The sequence below is a fragment of the Schistocerca cancellata genome, chromosome 8, assembly GCF_023864275.1.
Source record: "Schistocerca cancellata isolate TAMUIC-IGC-003103 chromosome 8, iqSchCanc2.1, whole genome shotgun sequence".
Lineage (NCBI taxonomy): Eukaryota > Metazoa > Arthropoda > Insecta > Orthoptera > Acrididae > Schistocerca > Schistocerca cancellata.
Window position 1 is genome coordinate 260,627,111 of NC_064633.1, and position 22,288 is coordinate 260,649,398.

At 42.9% G+C, this 22,288-nt stretch overlaps 1 protein-coding gene across 1 annotated transcript in view; it reads left to right on the forward strand.

Annotated features, from left to right (window-relative positions):
• Positions 1–548: 548 nt before the first annotated feature.
• Positions 549–22,288, forward strand: part of LOC126094882 (lipase 3-like) — a 73,433-nt gene continuing 51,693 nt past the window's right edge. Inside the window, exons 1-4 of the mRNA XM_049909519.1 lie at positions 549–662; positions 741–839; positions 7,525–7,632; positions 21,062–21,257. Coding sequence (XP_049765476.1) covers positions 549–662; positions 741–839; positions 7,525–7,632; positions 21,062–21,257 — 517 coding nt within the window. The remainder of the gene's footprint in view (positions 663–740; positions 840–7,524; positions 7,633–21,061; positions 21,258–22,288) is intronic.

Genomic DNA, 22,288 nt, shown 5'->3' on the forward strand with positions numbered 1-22,288 from the left:
TGACTGCAGCGCCATAGACGCTCGGCTAATCCCGCGCGGCTGTCCCAACACCCATCGAAAGTACAAAAAGTTCGACCGTTTGTAGTATTCAAGGCAAATTATATCACGACAGATGAGCGGATTTTCCATCGGTAACTTGCCGCCTAAATGTGTACACAATTCATGGGAGAGAACAACGACTGAGAGGGAACTCGTTATTCAGGCTTTTGACAGGGGCTCACATTATTTTGTCACTGGACAGCGTATCTTACAATGTCCCTTGGAACTAGATTACCCAACATGACGCAGTGAAAACGAGAACAATAAAAGCACTCATCAGGTTGATATAATTAACCAACATACAGATGAGCGCCAAAGGTCTCCTCACTTTTCGATAATATTTTTTTCTGGTGAACATGGATTACTGGAGGGATTGCGACGCACGTCCCGCAGTGATACCGGTGCTCGAATGGCGGTGAGTGATGACCGCCGAGATAAGAGCGGCCGCCTTTAAAGAGCGCGGGCCGGCTGTGCGGGCGGCGGCTCTTCCCGCGTGACCCGCCGTCGCCATGGTGCGCATCCTGGTGCTCGTCGCCGCCCTGGCGTCGCTCGCCGCCGTCCAGGGGGCGGTGCCCCACCGCAGCCCAGCCGCGGCGGCTCAGCGGCACGTCGACCTGGACACGGTAGGCAGGCAACTCTCTGGCTGGTCCACCCGCACTCACCTCTGGGCCTGCCTCAACTGATCCAGCCTTTTACTGTAGCTTTTGCAGAGTCTCCGAGCGAAACTAGAGGCCGAACAGAGGGCGGTCTCGGATCGCAGCCCTCTTCCAGATTTCCACAAGCACATCGATGTGGACGCGGTAAGTACTAATCCGTTAGTCGGTACAAAAATCGCCGGCCGGGGTGGCCGAGCGGTTCTAGACGCTACAGTCTGGAACCGCGCGACCGCTACGGTGCGAATCCTGCCTCGGGCATGGGTGTGTGTGATGTCCTTCGGTTAGTTAGCTTTAAGTAGTTCTGAGTTCTAGGAGACTGGTGACCTCAGATGTTAAGTCCCATAGTGCTCAGAGCCGTTTGAACCGAAACTCCAACGATATTTGTTATTAAAATTTGCTTTGTACCTCGAGAAGAATTAGGACCACCTTTCCTCGAGAAGAGTGGGCGGACCTCAATGGCATAATATGTATAGAACAACCGCGTGCACAGACCTCCATGCGTCTAGGCATGAGCATCTATCTCAAACGAATGCCATGTCGAGCACTCTGCATCTTGCGGTAGCTTACCAGTAACTGACGTAGCAAATGACCAGGAGTCAGTAAACAAGGAAAAAGCACCAAATTTTTACGTGTATGTGCTGATGAAAACTTGAGCTGGAAGAAGTATATTACTGGGCTTTTCAAACAGCTAGTTTTGCTCTTCGTGTTACTGCTAGTCCTGGAAATCAACGAATCAGCCTCGTAACATATTTCGATATTTCCGCTCACTAGAGAAACGTCCGGTGGCATCCACGTCAGATTTAGTGGTAAGATGGTTCAGTGGATAACTCGTCGAAAACTGAACACGGATGAAGCAAGTAAACGGGAAGAAGGTTTACTAAACTGTGAAAAAGAAAGAAAAATTGAAACAGTGAACTGTCTAGTCTCAAGAAGTGCAACATCGAGCAAATGTTAATAGCTACGGCGGCGTGGTTATGTGGTCACGGTGCTGGAATAGGAGCAGGTAGATCCCCGCTCAAATCTCCCTCATGCCCCGCATTTTTTACTTCTCATAATCATGAACAAACTCGTTGGTTGTAGGGCATTGCCACCCCAAGGAAGTTGTATTCAAATTTGTATTCGTGTCGTGGTGTAGCGTCCGTTTGCAACAGCGAGGTGTAAGGAAGGGACCGCCAGACGTAACTAGCTCCTATTTGTTCCACGCAAGTACCTCATGTTATGCCTCTTCCGTTCCGTTTGAAGTAATGACTCTTGACAGCCTTTTTTTGTAACATAGTTCACATCCGATTATTTGTCGTCTCCGTTTCTTTGAGAAGTCTATGCGGCATCTCGCCTTCTGTCACTATTCATCATATTTACTTGCGACGGTAATATATTCGTAGCTCATGGCTCGCAATATATTACCAATATATAATATGACAACTGCCAAGATTACAGAAGGAGAAGAGACACATCAATGACTGGATGGAAAATTCAAAAATTCGTGAAAAAGGAAGAACGGAGCAGGAGGAAGATTTGGATACGGATGGTGTGCTTTGTAGGCTAAAACCGTTATCATACAACCACAACGCTATGAATCTCACATTCCGATCAATGTTTCACATCTTGAGCTTAGACCGTTCATTGCTTATGTTTTGCTTCTTCTTTCAGAGTTCTGTACACCTTCTTCCTGTTTTGACGCTGGATCTGTGTCCAGTTTTAGACGGGCTATCCAATATGCCATTTTACCACTAAATCTGAGGGGCTACGATGGGGAGTTTCCCTTGCCACTAACTTTTATGGCATAATTTTCTGGAGTGACGTATCACTTAGAAACAAAGTACTTACTGCACAAAAGAGCGCAGTAACAACAATTATTATTGATCGCTTTCCCAGTGACATGAAATGGCTGAAAGGTAGCAACATATGCCTTAAATCAATATTAAACTCATTTCTTCGGGAAAACTCTTTCTATCCCATAGACGAATTTGTATACAGAAACCGGTAGTCTATAAAAAATTAAAAAGTGTAGTAGTTGCATGTGTAGGCCTGAAAAATAAATTTTTTATTATTTATCCTGTAAACTGACTCGTTCCGGATCATTTTCCTAAAAAAGTCTTCAAAAGATGTATGGAACGTGTAACTAATATAAACAGTCGCCAAAATATGATGCTCAGATCAACAAGTAGAGTGGACGTCGTGGCCAAAATCATCAAACGCTGGCAAAGCAATCGAGACAGAGCAAGATAAATTAGATGATCTGTTATATGACTTCTTCCAGATCAATCCACGGGAAAACTTTATTGACTCGTACGGTGATGTGCTATCCGGAATATTTCAATCCCACCAGCAATCATAAAAGATCTGCTTCGTAAAATTAAAAACGATCTAGGTCTTCGAAAATAAAGTATATATATCCCCATTTTGTACCAGTGTAGCATGTTATATGTAGAAAAGCTCATTAGACAGACTTCAAGAACTGCAAGGAACATTACAACATGCATGAAACATCCATGCAACTAACTTGTAGTCGAAATGAAATACCGCACTAGCCTTAACGTGGTGTAGGTTCACATAGTAAAAAAAATTCCATAGAATTAAGACTTTTAGAAAATTTTATAAGCAGATGTTGAGGTTTCAATTGAACAGGGCATCCTATTTGGAACTCAACTGATCTGCATCTCACTGGCAACCTCGCTCTGACAGGGACAAACAATATCTAGGCACGAGGGCAGAGAAATAAATTTACATGTTGACCCTTAGTGCTGTTGTAAGTAACATCTTCCATTTAATAGTAATGATTTATTTACATCACTTACAAGCGTTGTGAGCCACAATTACAATTAAAAAGACGTTGTCTCACATCTTGTTTTGGTAGTAGGGCATCGCCACCCCAAGGAGTTTCGTCAGGCGACGAAACAAAACACGTAATGTAATGTAAAACGTGAACTATCCGTCTGAAGATGAAGCTATCGGTTCGAAACCGGTAACGGCGATATTTAAATAAATAAATAGCATTGTAAAAAGAGGCTGGTTGCTGTAATCTGTGTAAGAGACAACATATATTTTACTCACAGTCACGGGCTCAATAAGACAGTTTTTGACAAAACATAAATAAATTTCGCTACATTAAAGAGCGAGGCGAGTAACGCGAGAAGAACTCAGCTTCAACTGCGACCACTACGCCACGATCACCTCATACTCTGCTTGAAGTCCAGGCAGTGGACACATATAAGAGCACGGACAGCGGCCCTTGAATGAGATAATTTGTTCGGTAATATGGTACCGTCTCCTCGGATGAAAACATGAAAACATAATTACCCAAAAGGGAAAAAAGACCTAGGAGACTAGAAGAACGTTACAAGTAAGGAAGAAAAAGGATAGTAAGATGGATGATCAATAACTGGGAGTCATACGCTATGGTTTGAGGGGAACAGGCCCATACAGGCACACGAGTGAGGAAAGTACAGCAGACTGGTTGGTGAGTAACTTGGGTTAGGTCGTGAACATAAGGAACTAGGAAGAAAAGAGTGTTGCAGCTAGGTATTACTCACATGGTCGGTTTGTCTAATTTATCAGGTGACAAATATTGTCAGTGCAGCCACCAACCCTATTCCGGCAACAGATGCCATCGTGTAACGATAGTGGGAAATGGGTTGAGGTCATCGCAGAAGGTGGAGTATCTTGGCTAAACAAAGAAAATACAGGTGTCACTTCACTAGATTAAGAGCGTAAGTGATTATAAAGTTCTGCGATTTTGTAAACAATAAAGGACAAAGATCACTTGACGAATTTCCCTTGTAGTGAACCCTGTTTTAAATAAATTTAGGAAAAGAAAATGTCGAGAGACAATAACTGCCTCTTTATTCTACTTCTAATATTTTCTTTTATTCAGTCACATAAAAGTTTTATGCGTTATCTGCTATCGATTAGTATTCTGACAAAACATTAACAGGTACCATCCTGATGCCGTTTCAGATGTCCTGATATGACCAACGGTGGCCATTCTCGTTTTCCAGTACAATTTTTTTTGTGCTTGGGACACAATAGTGGAATTAACTTATTCAGTTCTGGTATGGGTAGATATCCTACAATACGAAAATCAGCTCTTGAGTTACTCTCAATAATAAACCGTGTGAGTATACAACTGTTGTAGAACGGCACAAAAACTACGAGGACAGCGACTGTTGGGTTACGGTCCACATTCGAATAGCACAAGCAGGAACAGATTACGTGAGCTCCTTGCCATCAGTACACCAGTCAAGTTCCCTGTGGCTACAGATATCAGAAAACCACCTTTAGACTTTAGATTGATGCAGGCAGGCGATATATATAATAGTCGCAACAGGAGAGCTGTAAGGAAAACACCCTTTTTTGTTTCGCATAGCAGCTAAGTTTTCTGAAAGGCAACAAATATAAATATAGTTTAAAAAATTTGAAACAAGCACTTTTGTAGATATCAGCACATAAACAATACATGCTTTCGAGCTGATGGTTATGAGTGGCTAATGATCCTACCTATATGATGGTCGTCTTTCTCAAAAACTTAGCTGCTTTGCCAAACAAAATAGCGTGTTTTCATTGCAGCTTTCCTGTCGCAGATATTCATGAATGATGGACGTAATTGGAATAGGGAGAGATTCACCTTACATAACCGGTAGTATGGCCGAAGAAATATTAGGATATTTTATATCCTTCATGAATCTTGTGTTATGACCTTCAACGTTAACCATACAAAAATTACAAGGATTTTGCGGCTCCCTCCAAACAACAGGAATTTCAAGATGCATTCATTTTCTCTTCCCATTTTTCCACAGTCTCAGTGTCTCAACACATGTATGGCATATCTTGTGCGGTGCCCAGCTTTTGTCTTGATCTCCAAGCCTTACACCAAAGTGGCTGGAAGACGTTTTTCACGAAACTGATAATTTCCTATCTTCTCTTAGCAATTGCGTAGTTGCCACAAATGAAACAGAATACGTTCCGGTTCTCTGAACACTTGTGGAAACTCATTTCTAAGAAACAGCAAAACTACTTTTAACAGCACAAATATAACCTCACAACACTATAGCATGATAATAATGAACTAAAATGTTCTTCATGACCCTAAATGTGGGTGACAAATATGGATAACTGCTCTATCTTACGACACAAAATTTCTTTCACTTGCAGTAAAACTTCTCATTATAATCAAGGTAGAAATGAAAAATGAGCTTACTTCGTTTGTGAAAAAATTATACGCGATGGAAAGAAACTAATCAGCTGCCTGAAATCACCTTAATAAAGTGTTTCAGAGTAGCGAAAATTACGTAAACGTCAAAAAGAATGTTGCATAGTAAAACCAACGTGTTGTCATGTAGCACTGACAGACGTCTAGGAGGATTAGTTTATCTCTTCAGAGAATAAATGGGATAAAATTTATAAAGAATAAATTGTCATTGTCGAATTTAATGTATTACAGGATAAGTGTGAGTGATCAATTACCCAAGAAAATAATTACGAACAATATGAGAAGCCACCTAAACAGTGTGTAAAATGCTGAACGAAAACGTGCTGCACATGGAATTGGGGAACTTACTCAAAGGTATTGATAAAAAAGTGGTGAAACATCTAGAAGTATGTATATTAAATCAGTCATTGGCAATTTACAGCTAGACCTCTGAAAGAAAATTTTTGAAAAAGTTATTCGGTAGCTCTCGCTTCGTTCTCATCCTGAGATGACGAGAATAATAAATCAATTGGGAACGTGGAAGTTCTTACGTAGTGATACTTCTAACACAGCTATTTTCACAATAAGAATCACATCACCAACCAAGTGAACGTTTCCAGGGAGATCAAAATAATGTGTTAGGATACTCCTTCATAAAAAGTTTGGTAAGGACAAATGTCACAAGTACAGGGGACAATATTTTTTTATAAGTTTATTGAAGCTTTTTACGGGATATATCTCATTGTTATGTAAAATTTTGGGATTTTGTGAAACTAATGGTGCACCTGACAAATGGTTAACATAGTATTTAATGAAAAATTTCTGAAACTGTATTACGTATTTACACAGTTGTAGGTGAAGACAATATTTCTCCTACGGCGAAGTAACAGAGTTCGACAACAGTCAATAATTGGTGTATGACTACGTCTCATGCAGTTAAATGACCTTCCATTTAATACACAGTGAATAGAATTGGTTGTTTTAGCAGATGTGAATATAATCAGTCCCTACAGATATACAGCAAAATAAGAAATTGTGAAAAAAGTCTTTAAAAATTATTCACTGGTGTTCTGCAGCTGGTCAATGTCTGAAGCTTTTTATGTTAAGCATACACAGTTCTGCAAATCAAAGGACAGAACACCAACTATTAATGTTATGCACGAGGAAGAACTTCTGCGTGCGTACACTTTTGTGCTATGTGTCTGTGTTATTCTAAAATGTGATTAACGGGTTTCACCTTGTAGCAAAACACTTATAGCTGTGTTATAAAAGAAGGCAAACCCAGTCTTCATTAAAACTAGCAATAGTCTGTAGAGGTATGAACAGTTTACATTCAAAATCTTTTACCTGAAACCTACTATATGAAATGCCCAACAGATAGAACTATATTCTGAAGTTATCTAAAGATGTTTCTTCTTGGTTGCTACGCCTATGCGACAAAAGTACTTCAGTTTTTAAATTTGTAGCTTCTGTAGTATAAAGGAATTGAAAAATATTTGTTTCAGTTGTGTACGGGCTTACATGAATCTAAGAACTAATTTAGTATCACATTTACTGATGTGGTTCCTGTCACTATCACATATATCGTCTAACTTACTCACAGAAAAATTACTTGTTTAGCTTAGTTGCCCTGTGTTGCAGTTTCTGCAGAAACTCAGGACAAGCCTGGAGCATAAAGAGGGGGCGGCCTCAGACCGCAGCCCTCATCCAGAGGTCCTTGAACGTCATCCGGACATCGACCTAGAGACGGTAAGAGCTGAAGTTCAGACACCATCCTTGACGCGTTCTGTGTCGGAATTAAGACTTGAGTAGCACTAAAAAGCTGCAATGTGTAATAGTTATGCTAAGTTAATTCACAGAATGTGCCAGATCGAGTCTCAGGCGCCGGCACATACTATCCTAATACGTTTCGCAGATAGGCTCGCACTTTCAACATGACAACAGTGGTTATTTTCCGCGTCATACTATGTAAAAATTTATAAATTTTTATTTGTGGGACATCCATAGCTTTTTGGAAACATGTTCATTGTAAAAAAAGCCGCCACAGTTGCAAAATATTTTTATTGACCCAACTCTCGTTCGACAGAAGTTTGCTACAAGTTACCACGGTTTCGGAACCTTAGCCCCACCATCAGGTGTATCTGAAATTTAGTGCTAGTAGGTGGCCATTTCCATTCCCGAACACCGAGCAAGGTGGCGCAGTGGCTAGCACACTGGACTCGCATTCGGGAGGACGATGGTTCAATCCCACGTCCGGCCATCCTCATTTAGGTTTTCCGTGATTTCCCTAAATCGCTCCAGGCAAATGCCGGGATGGTTCCTTTGAAAGGGCACGGTCGACTTCCTTCCCCGTCCTTTCCTAGTCCGATGAGACCGATGACCCAGCTGTCTGGTCTCCTGCCCCAAATAACCCAACCCAATCCCATTCCCGAACAAGTAGTAGGCAAACATTTACCGTAGATGGACCGTCAAATAACGTTCCAGAATGTGGCTAAGTGTGGCTCCAAAGATTCCTAACTTTGAAACGCGGCCTAGGAACATGTCTTTTGTCCCAAGATTGTCATCGGAATGCAAGGCTTTCGGGCGTATCTGAGAGAACAGACACCACCCATGTAACTGTTTAGATACGCCGCGATGTGTATTCGACTATTGGGTGCATACGGCTATTTCAGTGTGGGTGCATACCATCGTTTATCCCCTCGCAGGAATACAGCGAGGCTGCAAGCAACGGGGAAAATGAACGGGATCTCAACATCAGAAGTGAGCAGCACTTGGGAATATAGGTCGGATGCGAAGCACCTGGATGGCTGAGGCGGTTGAGGCAACCGTTCTAGAGAAGTGGAGCGTACGTCTTCGAGTCTCGGTCAGGCACAAATTTCCTAGAGCTTCTGTTGAATTATTTCAACGCCCAAAGCAGCTCCGTCGTACGAACTTGTGTATTTCGATCCTGTCTCGTGCTTGGTTTCACGCCAGTGTTAGTTGCACGTTAACAGCGATATACAGCAGTATGAATGTACTTACTGATGCAGAGTTGCTCGATATAAATCCCGTGCAAGAGTTCACTGAATGCAACGGGAGAGTGGCACGAAGACCTATGATGAAACGTTCCCTCACCTACAGCCACCACATCGCAGTACTTTTGTATCTGAGGTTCTTGCACTTCTCTGTGTTTTGTGTTTGGGGATGCATACTGTATTGTTGTGAAGGTATTTTCTAGGATGATCGCCGTAACAACCGAATACATGTTAATTATGTCATTACTTTGTAATGCGCCGCCGGAGAACGCGGGTCCCTTGTACCCAAATAGTCAGAAGGTATTCCTGTACAACCTCTGAAGGTTTGTCGGCATAGTTCTGGTTCATCCTGTATGTCCCTCCGTGTGCACTGTGAGCAACAAATAACTCTCTACTAATGTCTCTATTAATTCACACTGATTGCAATACCTTTCGGAAGTACGTTATGCTGGCTGGAACTTATTGAACGTTACTACCAAGTTATCGACCAATGCCTTACTGTTGCCACTCCAGAGCTTTGCATTTCAATTGTTGGACAGAAAGAAGGACCACCGCACTGTCACGATGGATGTCCGCGCGTTACTTTTTATAGATCAATGGTAGTCAAACTTCCTTGCTCAGGACCCAAGTATAACATTGTGGGGACATACCTCGGTCTCCATATGTACAAATCTTATTATTTGTTGGTAACCTACGTAAATTAGTACGTTACGAGCCTCCAATAGACTAAGTATAGTAGGAGCTTGATAAGTTGCCCGCCAGCCCGCAAGTAATGATCGTTGAAAGTCGGCACCATTCGGGACATTCAGAGTCGATCGTTCTCTGTTTCTGATTGGTGCCATCCTCAACGAAACCAAATATGTGACATTACAATTGCCTAACGAACTATTGTTGTGTTGTCTGTGTGAGCGAATGATTGTGTCATAACAGTAAATGTACTCATATTGAAATGAATTATGCAATATGAGACACGATCACAAATGTTTACTAAATGTTACAAATGTCATTTATCTTCTGCTCACTGCCTTGCACTGCAAACAACCTTAATTTAATTTCATATTCCTGCTACAATTTGATTAATTTTTCTCATTTTGAGAGAGCTGAAGGGTGATTTGTTTGTCAACCATTCAATAGCCAAGATCGCATAAAATATGAAGAATATGTTAAAATATTGCTGTCTCTATAAGTCTTCTTCTTTGTTCCTGAGCAGGAAAACTACTCTCTTAAGAAGGCATTAACGTTAGTTGACGTTCATGGAGTCTACTGTTAGTGGCTAGTAGTATATTACTACAAAATAGGGCCGAGAACCACAGGACGCAGAAACACTTTATCCGGGCCGCAAGCGGCCCACTGGCCGCAGTTAACGACCACTGTTGTAGATGCTTACTCTCTCCACGATAACGCCGCGTTGCCTCTTAAAACTTTAGTGCCACAGGCTTGCCACCTTCTCCGTACTTGGTTCGGAGCAGAGCTTTAGCGATTCAAAGACAGGTGACAGCAGTTTATTTCCATTTGAGTGATTGTGCGAGTGTGAATTCGTGTGGCTATAAACAGCAGAATTTAACATCTAGGGTACTTCCGAGACCGACCCGTCTCACTTGAAGCGTACTACTAGGTAAGAATGGTGCTCACCACGAAAAATGTCTAAGAGCGAACTGCAAATGTAAAAGAGAAAATAATCTTACATTCAAGTAATTTTTTAGAATGACTACTATTTTCTTAATAAAATCTTCAGAGCTGCCGGTAATACCATTTCTCATATTCATAGCTCAATGTTTCAAGTACAACACTTGTAATTTCCCTCAGAGCCGTCGCTCTTCATATGGCTGAAATGATAGGCACGAAGAGACCCTTCCACTCCGAAAATCGCATGGTCACCGATACGGCTGAAACCTTTAGTGTTGCACCTTTGATTATCACACTTGCCTAAGATGTTTGTAAATGGCTGTTACTTTCTTGAAGTCACATGGCCTAATCGCTCGGAGGAAAGAAGCAGAGCAGGATATTGAAGGCTGGTTCTCGGTTCCTAGTCCTCTACAACTTGTTACTAATGTCCTTCAAATTATCTTCAGATCCGAGAAAAAGTAGCAAGTATGTGATATAGCATTAGGCAGTGGGCCGTTGCTGGATTCAGCTGTTAGTGTAAAAACCGTCGGTAACGGCAAAAGACAGTGATTCAGCAGTAAAGTGGAAACTAAATTTGTCCAAACAAGTTCATAAAATAACTGCTGCACTGTGGTAAAAGGAAGAAAGCCAGGCACTTCGTAACTGCCGATTTGCATAGATTGTTACAGGAAGAGCTCTCTCTCTCTCTCTCTCTCTCTCTCTCTCTCTCTCTCTCTATCCCTCATCTTTAATATCGACCGAATGAATCTACCTGTCACGTTGCACTCTCTTTCGGCGTTTTCCTCTTTTTTTTTTCGTGGCACTTCCGGCCTCAAGGGCTGTCTTGGCACCATTGTTCTATGTTTTATATTAATCAGACATTTCTCCTTGTGGCGGATGATGAAAATGCATTCTGTTACTAAATAGCCAGGATTCAAACGTCTTGACTTATAACTTTTTGTTGCTCTTGTGAAACAGACCAAGATTTTCTGATATCTTCAAATCAGTTTTGCTCGTAGATGGCGTGACATGCAGGACTTACCGTGCAGTGCCTTGACAACGGTTGCTGAGGCTCACTGATTTACAGCAAGACCTTCCAGTATATAGCTTACAAATCATCGCTGATGTTCACCCGTAGGGTGTGAGAACATATTGGAAGACATCAGTTCTAACATTTGTTACCCGACGTGACAAAAGGAAATACGAAGTTATCATGCAGATTGTAGTTCTCGAGATTTATATAAACCTCTCAAGTTCATAAGCAGAACATTAGTGGGTGGATTACTACCCACAAAACGCTTCACCGCAGCAGAAGTACAAGTATATTAAAATTTTTATAATTTCTTAGGATCGATCGAAAGCGAAAAGAAAGGAACAGAAAAGTAGTCCACTGAAGCTTTAGTTAACTCTGTGGCAAACCGCGTTTGAGTTGATTCATAATGCCGCACAAGCAAAAGTCGATACCATTTTATTGTTCCTGTCGCTGCTGTATGTTTCCCCGGGACATTATTACTCTGTCCTGAAGGAAATTTCTGCACTAACAAGAGGCAGTTCCACATAGTAGAAATATGCAAATATCGCCATTGAGTGCTACGCGATGCAGAATCTGTTGCAGTTTATTGTGAAAAACAAGACAACAGAACACCACTGGCGACACCGCCAAGGTCATTCAGTTGCTCCGTCACATTGCTGACCAACAAGGAGTCAGATAACTGACGATAATGCAGCCGTTCATTCCGTTCGTAAAACAACGCCACGTAAAATGGCAGTATTCAGCAACATTCATTACTGTACAACGTCACCACATCCAATCAGGCTCCACAGTTAACAGAAGCCCCTTCTGTAGTAGAAGCCACAAGCAGGAACCAACAGTTACCGGTCTGACGAAGTTCAAACGTGTTGTCGATAAATTCAGTCAGGTAAATTTGATCTACCAAAGTTGGAGTGTCACGGGAGGAAAAAATAGTGACAACACACCATTGAATCAATGCATCTCGCACCAGCATTAGCGAAGGTGATCGTCGCAACTGTTTTCAGCACTGTAGATAAGTACGGGACGGTTCAACATGGAAACAACCAACAGGTATTATGATTACGTAGCAGTAGTAGCAGTAGTAGTAGTAATGTATCATTCTTATAATATTGTCGGTCATGTTATGGTATTACAGTTAAAGAAAAAACGATGTAATGAGTATATACAGGAATTTATATACTTACAGGATTTACATACTTAGAGATCTAGTTTGATAACGATAGGATAGGTAATCGGTCGCAGTCGGTCGTGTCCTTACAGCAAAAAGTATCCTTCACTTCTCCGAAGTAATTTATGGAAATTACGGAAAACCTAAATCACGGCTAATAGATGCAGATCAGAGCTTGTATCCTCAAGCACACAAGGCCAGTGGAATGTCTTTCGATTCAACCGTACTGTACAATATTGATCTGCCAAGAAGTTATTTATTTATGTAATAAGCTAGTGCTACACGATTCGTTCATTTCTTAATCTCTATCTCTGAACAAACAACACACACATTATTTCATAATGCAAAATATAGTCTCTCTCAACTGATATAGCGACTATGGCGACGATTTTTGGTATCCATTTTAAGTATCGCAACTCTCCAATTGCTTAGCTGCAAAATTGGGTCACCATCTCTCCATAATGAATGATATGTTGAGCTCAGAAAAAGGATAAAATATTGGCATTATGCATTACAAAGCTTTGGACTTTGGTTTCTCAGAAAATAAAAGAAACCATTTGCAGAGCGGAAATGTTGTAAAAAGACAGGTGTTTTATTATTTCGGGTCACATTTCTTTAATAACCTTCTTGGTCAATTTGTGGTACAATTTTGTTCCATTGGCGAAAATCTTGCTTTTAGTCTTATGTTTATTTTTTCTTGCTAAGTGTAAGCTTAATGTAGGGCTTGTTACGTTGTCATGGACAGAGTTTTTTGTGCTGTATTTGATCTAATTTACTGATCGACTGAGCGTAGACTGCCTTAACGATGCCTACCGAGTGTTAGTGTTATTTTTACATACCGTGCGATGTAGTCGAGACGCAAATGAAAGTGGTGAAATGTTGTCACTCAACAGCAAGTATCGAAGATGTGATGGTGGTACATAGTCAGCTCCAGAAAAACTACAGGAAAAACGCAGCGTCGCGACAAGAGTACTGATGTCTGCTGTCGCAGTTCATTGGCTTCTGATACAAACTGTGCCACTCACGGGCTTGTTCATGGTGCACTTAGCATTAAACCAATAATTCTCCCATAAACTATACGTATAGATTCTCATGACCATCGCCCACAAAATATTATTCTGTATTAATTTACGAAGCGTCATGAGCCTCATGACATAGTCAGTTACTATTGTAGTGGCCAATTTTTCCGAATTAGATACAGACTGACTTTCAAGGTGATACTGAAGTCTCCAGAGACACAATGGTACATTCCAAAGTAGCTCTTTTAAAAGAACTTTGAGATACAGTGCAATATACATAACAAACAGAATCTCTCGAGTGTAAATGATAAGATGAAGAGTTCATTCACGTTATCATATAGCTTCACCGCAACACACCCAACCTGATTCGCAGATAACATTGTTTGTGGTTGCTTGTGCAGATTTAACGTTGATGACTGACAAGATAAAGTCAAGATCGTATCTTTGAGTTAAGTATCACATATGAAACTGAGTCAACCCGTAGGTGTAACTGGTATGGTCAAGGTACATAGTTGACCAACTTCATTATCTTATATTGAAAGGCGCCTCGAAAAAAGCATAATCTGCATGAGAAACGATTATTGTGGTATAAATACAAATAAAAACTGTTCACGTATTAACACAAGTATCATGGTTTCAGCAACACTGTATCCCCGACTGTAATGAACCATTTTCCATAAGTCTCCTTACTTAGTGCGTCGCATTCGGGAGAACGACGGTTCAATTCCGGCCAACCTGATTTAGGTTTTCGGTGATTTCCCTAAATCTCTTCAGGAAAATGCCGGCCACGGCCGACTTCCTCCCCATCCTTCCTTAATCCGATGAGACCGATGACCTCGCAGTTTGGTCTCCTCCCCCCCAAATCAACCCCGACTCAGTGCATCCCGATGTATTCCCTGGTGTCTACAACATTAAATATAGGAATGCTATATGTACAAGTTTCAAGTGGAAAAAAATCTTCCATTAGATCTTCGTTACCTAGGTCGATATGTAGTCACGGAAAGTCTAAAAAAAAGTCCTTATCTTCCGCCAGTTCGTCTGGCTGTACGCACAGTACGTGTGGACTGCCATGGCTCATACACACTTGTTACACTTACCGTCAACTTAGTCTTAACACCACTTTCAGGAGACAATCTTCGACTAAAGGTCTTCATTGTAAGTCCTCTGAAAACAAAGATGTTAGTCTGAAATTATCGTTTACAAACATATTTTAGTATCAAATCTATAACAGCTGTAGGCGCCTCCGGAAGAACTGTGGATGAAATAGCTGCAGTTTTGTCACGTTTACGCCTTATGTCACACCGTGGAGGAGTGCAGCTTATTTCAACGTACAGTGATTAGTATCAGTAACTCTTTTTGCACGTTGTATCTTCTAAAGACAAGATGGGGATAGCACAATGAAGTGAGAACGTGTCTTGCACTATCATAAACGTACGATAATTCAGTGGATGTAGGAATACAAGTAGAAATACAGACTTTAACGGTTTTTGTGTATTGTAATTACGTACTTCCGCACAAAAGGCGGGAACTATAATGTGAATTTTCTCCCAGTGCCATTTTGTTGTAAAGGATCCACTATTTATCAGAGAGTTTTAGGAAAAATCTAAAATATACTCAAGTTTTATCTTGTGGTGCCAGAAGAATTCAGTCGTTTTATAAACTATCAATTTGAGGTTTCAGGTAGAGTACGCAATATTCTGTTAGTTGCCACTATTTTCAAATATGTGTCCCGTGCCACATAGGTGAGCTGCTGATCTTCATTTGTCACATTAGTTCAGCCTGAGTGCTGGCATGTCATTATATCTCAAGTCTTTATGCTATAGTTCTTCAAATTCAACGTATTTATTTTATAAATACAATGTCTGTCTACATTGTAATTGTAAATTGTCTTTACTTTTCAACATTTTTATTCCATTGTGTTTGAGCAGAGAACTATTCCGAGAAATTTGAGTTCTGAAGACTGAGGTAAATCTCCGAAACACGTGGCGACCGCTTCTGACATACACGTATACACACTGACGAAAAAAGGCGCAACATCAAGGAGTTGTGCGGCGTAAACGAAAGTTTATAGGCGTGTTTCTACATCTGAAAGGTGATGTCTATTCAGATTTCACACCAGTCGCGCTAGTAAAGCCTTTAAGAGGATGCAAATCAGATTTGCCTTAAATCCGAGCGGTAAAGGTCAAGAGCGTTAGTTACCTTTGAGATTGGACGTTGTGAGTTGACGTTAGTTAAGATTGCCTTTGAGGTGACAAACATGCCATTGTCAGCACCTCACAGTGTTTGAACGAGGTCGTGTAATAGAGCTACGATAATCTGGATATTCCTTCTGCGTTGCTGCAGAAAGACTTGGCAGGAATATAGCCACTGTACATGACTGCTGGTAACGGTGGTCATGAGACTGTTCGGTCCCTACACGACCGAGCTCTGGACTACCACGTGTAATTACCGAGAGGGAAGACCATCACGTTCGGCATATGGTACTGGCACGTCGTACTGCATCTGAAGTAGCAATTTCAGCAGCAGATGGCACTAGAGTGACCCAACGAATGGCAGCTCCGAGCCATACGCACTGGTGCGTGTATTCCACTGGCCCGAGATTACTGTCATTTGCGACTTCATATGTGTCAAGCGAGAGCTCACTGGAGGGCATGGTTTGGTCTGTTGTGTTTTCTGATGAAAGCTGGTTCTGCTCGGTGCCAATGGTGGCCGTGTTTTGCTAGAAGGAGGGAAGTTGAGGGCCTTAAACCAAACTTATGCGTGCTACACACGCTTAACCCACAACCCGGAGTTTTGGTCTGGGGCGCAATTTCGTACAACAGCTGGACCACTCTGGTAGTCATCCCACGCAACCTGACTGCAAACTTGTACGTCAATCTTTTGATTCGGCCTGTTGTGCTGCCATTCATGAACAGTATCCCAGGAGATGTTTTCTAACAGAATAATTCTCGCCCACATACCGCTGTTGTAATCCGACCTGCTCTATAAACTGTCAACATGTTGCCTTGGCTACTCGATCACCCAATCTGTTTCAAGCACATATGGGACGTCATAGGACGACAACTCCAGCGTCATCCACAACCAGCATTAACCTTCCTTCGCCGACCAAGTCAACAGGCTCTCCATCCCACAAAATAACATCTGGTACCTGTACAACACAATGCATGCAAGTTAGCATGCTAGTACTCAATATTCTGCCGACCACGCCTGTTATTAATGTGCCAGGATTTCACATTTCCACTGGCTGACCTCTTGCTTACGTGAACCTGTGATCTTGCAATGTTAAGCACTTAAATACACTCCTGGAAATTGAAATAAGAACACCGAGAATTCATTGTCCCAGGAAGGGGAAACTTTATTGACACATTCCTGGGGTCAGATACATCACATGATCACACTGACAGAACCACAGGCACATAGACACAGGCAACGGAGCATGCACAATGTCGGCACTAGTACAGTGTATATCCACCTTTCGCACCAATGCAGGCTGCTATTCTCCCATGGAGACGATCGTAGAGATGCTGGATGTAGTCCTGTGGAACGGCTTGCCATGCCATTTCCACCTGGCGCCTCAGTTGGACCAGCGTTCGTGCTGGACGTGCAGATCGCGTGAGACGACGCTTCATCCAGTCCCAAACATGCTCAATGGGGGACAGATCCGGAGATCTTGCTGGCCAGGGTAGTTGACTTTCGCCTTCTAGAGCACGTTGGGTGGCACGGGATACATGCGGAGGTGCATTGTCCTGTTGGAACAGCAAGTTCCCTTGCCGGTCTAGGAATGGTAGAACGATGGGTTCGATGACGGTTTGGATGTACCGTGCACTATTCAGTGTCCCCTCGACGATCACCAGTGGTGTACGGCCAGTGTAGGAGATCGCTCCCCACACCATGATGCCGGGTGTTGGCCCTGTGTGCCTCGGTCGTATGCAGTCCTGATTGTGGCGCTCACCTGCACGGCGCCAAACACGCATACGACCATCATTGGCACCAAGGCAGAAGCGACTCTCATCGCTGAAGACGACACGTCTCCATTCGTCCCTCCATTCACGCCTGTCGCGACACCACTGGAGGCGGGCTGCACGATGTTGGGGCGTGAGCGGAAGACGGCCTAACGGTGTGCGGGACCGTAGCCCAGCTTCATGGAGACGGTTGCGAATGGTCCTCGCCGATACCCCAGGAGCAACAGTGTCCCTAATTTGCTGGGAAGTGGCGGTGCGGTCCCCTACGGCACTGCGTAGGATCCTACGGTCTTGGCGTGCATCCGTGCGTCGCTGCGGTCCGGTCCCAGGTCGACGGGCACGTGCACCTTCCGCCGACCACTGGCGACAACATCGATGTACTGTGGAGACCTCACGCCCCACGTGTTGAGCAATTCGGCGGTACGTCCACCCGGCCTCCCGCATGCCCACTATACGCCCTCGCTCAAAGTCCGTCAACTGCACATACGGTTCACGTCCACGCTGTCGCGGCATGCTACCAGTGTTAAAGACTGCGATGGAGCTCCGTATGCCACGGCAAACTGGCTGACACTGACGGCGGCGGTGCACAAATGCTGCGCAGCTAGCGCCATTCGACGGCCAACACCGCGGTTCCTGGTGTGTCCGCTGTGCCGTGCGTGTGATCATTGCTTGTACAGCCCTCTCGCAGTGTCCGGAGCAAGTATGGTGGGTCTGACACACCGGTGTCAATGTGTTCTTTTTTCCATTTCCAGGAGTGTATGTTACCCAGATAAACGTATTCCCGAAATTTCATTACCCTACATTAATTATTTTTTTGTGATGGGATTTTTTCCGTCAGAGTCTTTTAGTTACAGAGCGTTTTCTGACTTCACCGGTTTATGGCATTGAATCTGCTGTGATGATGATGATGATGTTTGGTTTGTGGGGCGCTCAACTGCGTGGTTATCAGCGCCCGTACAATTACCCAATCTTTGCTCAGTCCAATTTCGCCACTTTCCTGGATGATGATGAAATGATGAGGACACCACAAACACCCAGTCATCTCGAGGCAGGTGAAAATTCCTGACCCCGCCGGGAATCGAACCCGGGACCCCGTGCTCGGGAAGCGAGAACGCTACCGCGAGACCACGAGCAGCGGACGAATCTGCTGTGTAATACGAAAATGATTATGTAGTTTTGAATAAAGATTGCACATTTAGTCTTCAAAGGCTTACATACTGCGTTGCGCTATTATGTGTCACTTAATTTCCGAGTTTTAAGGTTACACCATGCAAATCAGTGCAGTACATTGCAACAATTTTGAGCATGATTTGCCCACTAGATTGTATGCCTACCGATAATGTTATGTAATAACAGCGATTACTTCATTAATGACACTACAGCTACGAGGGTTGTCCAGAAAGTAAGTTCCGATCGGTCGCTAAAAGGGAACCACAGTGAAAATCAGAAATATTTTATCTGCAAGAGTTACCAACATTTCCCAGATACTGCTCTACATAGTTGCCGCTCCGACTTAGACATTTGTCGGTGCGTTATACCAAATTACCGACACCATCGTCATAGAAGCCAGCCGCCTCTGCTTTCCGATAATTCTCTACGCTGGTCTATAGCGCGTAGCCAGCGCCCAAATGTTGTCTTCGTATCCAGCGTTTCATGTGAACAGAGATGATACTCAGGACGCGCCAATTAGGGCTGTGTTGTGGGTGATCGACCACTTCCCATCGAAAAAGCTGCAGGAGTGTCTTCACTGCCCCTGCAGAGTGGGGCTATGAGTTACCATGAAGAAGGAAGTGCGTGGCAGTTGTGTTACGTGGGCTGCATTCATTAACGCGAAGCCTCTCAGCGGGCCCTCCTACTTGGCGGGAGACATCGTTGTTGTAGGCACCTTTACTCGCTCACAGTGCGCTCACAACTGAAAAGAGCGTCTTGATGCGATCGACTACTAGAGACACTACCCAACAAATCTGTGCAAAGCTTCATCGGGTTTTCACTGTGGTGTCCATTTCGCGACCGATCGGAACTTATTTTCTGGATAACTCTCGTATTAGGGGAGAGAGGGGGGGGGGAGTGTGTGTGTGTGTGTGTGTGTGTGTGTGTGTGTGTGAGAGAGAGAGAGAGAGAGAGAGAGAGAGAGAGAGAGAGAGAGACGTCCTGTGAAGCGCGAGAAAGTGGTGACCAGTGGTATAAACTGTTGTTTTTATGATACAGGTTTCAGCACTGCATCTCGTTGCTTATGAAAATTCACAACGTATTTTGTGTGGTGTGCATAAAGGCATTTTGATGCCATTTACTAAAGGCACTAGAATCGAGTAACACACTCGCAACTGTCGGGTGTTTCACTTGCTTTGCAACACTAAAATACGCCACCGAGCAACTAGCCGCTGAATTTGAAGAATTTCCCTGTATAACAAGAATTTTATTTGTAGAATTGCATCTTCACAAACATAACACGACATGGTTTTAATGTAGTTTGCGGCAGGATGTCGATTATAGTATTTATCGGCCTCGATATGTGCGATAAAAACAACCCAGTCACTTGGTTATCTGGAAGTATCCATTGTGTTAAAGTAGGAGAGATGCATTTAAGCTTTCACAGCCTGTTATTTCATGAACAATGTTATCTCTGTCCATTGTATAATTCTTTTAAGTTTTTCGACTCTGTGCAGACATTGGTAGGTTGTCTTCGTTCTGCTGCTGCTGATCTGTTGCATTTCTCTAGCATCTAGCAAGATATGTATTCCTTAAGTCGAGTGCTCAAACTTATTTTACATTTAATTTGCAGCACTGGGTAAAGGTGATGTTATGGAAGCCATATTTGTCCAGGTTTGTGCTTGTGAATTTTATACTGCCTCAGACCATCTTTTTAGGCCATTGGTGGTGTTAAACGGGACTGAACATCTGTGTTTCGGATTAGCCAAACCAATTTATTAGACATTACACCAAGATATGACATTTTCACACATTTAACTACTACACATATTTTATTATTGTTCATTCAATTTATTTGTTATCTGTTGCTACGTTGTATTAACCAGTCAAAAGACGTATGCATTATTTATTGCAAAATTTATGAACTGTATGTCATGTTCGAGGATTCTATGTTTTGGAGCAAACCTGTGGAATCTGTATAGCAGCAAACTGTATACTGCTTTCTTGCTGGGACGGGGAACGAGTTTGAGATAGCACTGACTCTACCAGTAGGTTTCCTGTAAACGTCAAGAAGCAAGATACTGGTTATCTTTATTTGTATCCATGTCAAGATAAGTACAGAGATAGTCTCTTCATGTTCAAGAGTGAATTGAATATTTCAGATTAGTTTCTACCCCTATTAGTCTTTTGGGTCTGCAGAAATAATAGATGTTTTGGATCTGTTGTAGCCTGAGCTCATCCAGAAGTATGGCTACCCAGTGGAGGAGCACTTCGTTACAACAGCAGACGGTTACATCTTGCGCATGTACCGAATTCCTTCGAGCCCCAAGGCGACGTACCCTTCCAAGTATCCAATCCTGGTGATGCACGGCTTGGAGTCCAGCGCCGCCGACTGGGTGGTCATGGGCCCCGACAAGGCCTTCGGTAAGTTCGATGGGCGTGTCTCGTCTATTTTGGACAGTTATTAGAAACATATTTTGCTATTTGTTTGTAATTGTCAAAATTCCTAGAGGACGAAGTTTAGAGATCCAAAATGGCGTTTACATAGCCCATTTTCTTGATGTGCTGTTAACGACATTTACGATTCACATTTATAAGTCGACAAAAGCATACACGATTCACATTCAGTAGTCCATATAACATTTTACAAGACATTTATCCCATTAATCTCCGGTGCAAGTCAAAGTAGAAGTTATTAGATTCTAATCTTCACATTCCAGTTACATTAGTGTGCCCACACCATATGTTCTGCGTCAACGTGCAATAACTACTCAATGGCAGGTATTAGAATAAGTCGTGATGGGGGACATGGGAAACAGTGCAGTCGTTGTCATAATGCGGAAATGAACCGATTTATCTGACATCAAGAGGGTAAAGAGTAGAAACATTTCCGAAACGGTTAAGTTTGTAAACTCTTTGCATACCGTGATGGTTAAAGTAAATGGTGCGCGACAAAAGGGCACTATCCAAAATAGATGCCGAAGAAACTGCAATGTACCATAGACTATAGATGACACAGGTGAACGAAGGCTGTGGAGATGTGCAATTGCAAATAAACGTGCAGCTGTTCTGAAACTGACAAACCAGATGAATCAAGGGGCTACCAACAGTGTCTTCTCAACGACCGTTCAGGGAACATTGCTGCGAATGGGCCTCTGTTGCAGGTGCCTGGTCCATGCTCTTCATCAGTGATTCAGGGTGGAATTTGTACGCCAGTACTCTCACTGGACACCCAATGACTGGCGACAAGCGGCCTTGTGACATGGATCACGTTTTATGCTCCATTTGCATAAGAGATCTGAAATCAAACACCCTGCAACGATCGTGTGAAGGGGAAAGCCGGAATAGGGAACGTTATGGTCTAGGGAATGCTTTGTGACAATACCTGGGCAGCATCGTCAATCTGAAAGGCACAATGGATCGACAGAAGCATGCATCTTTCCTTGGGGACCATG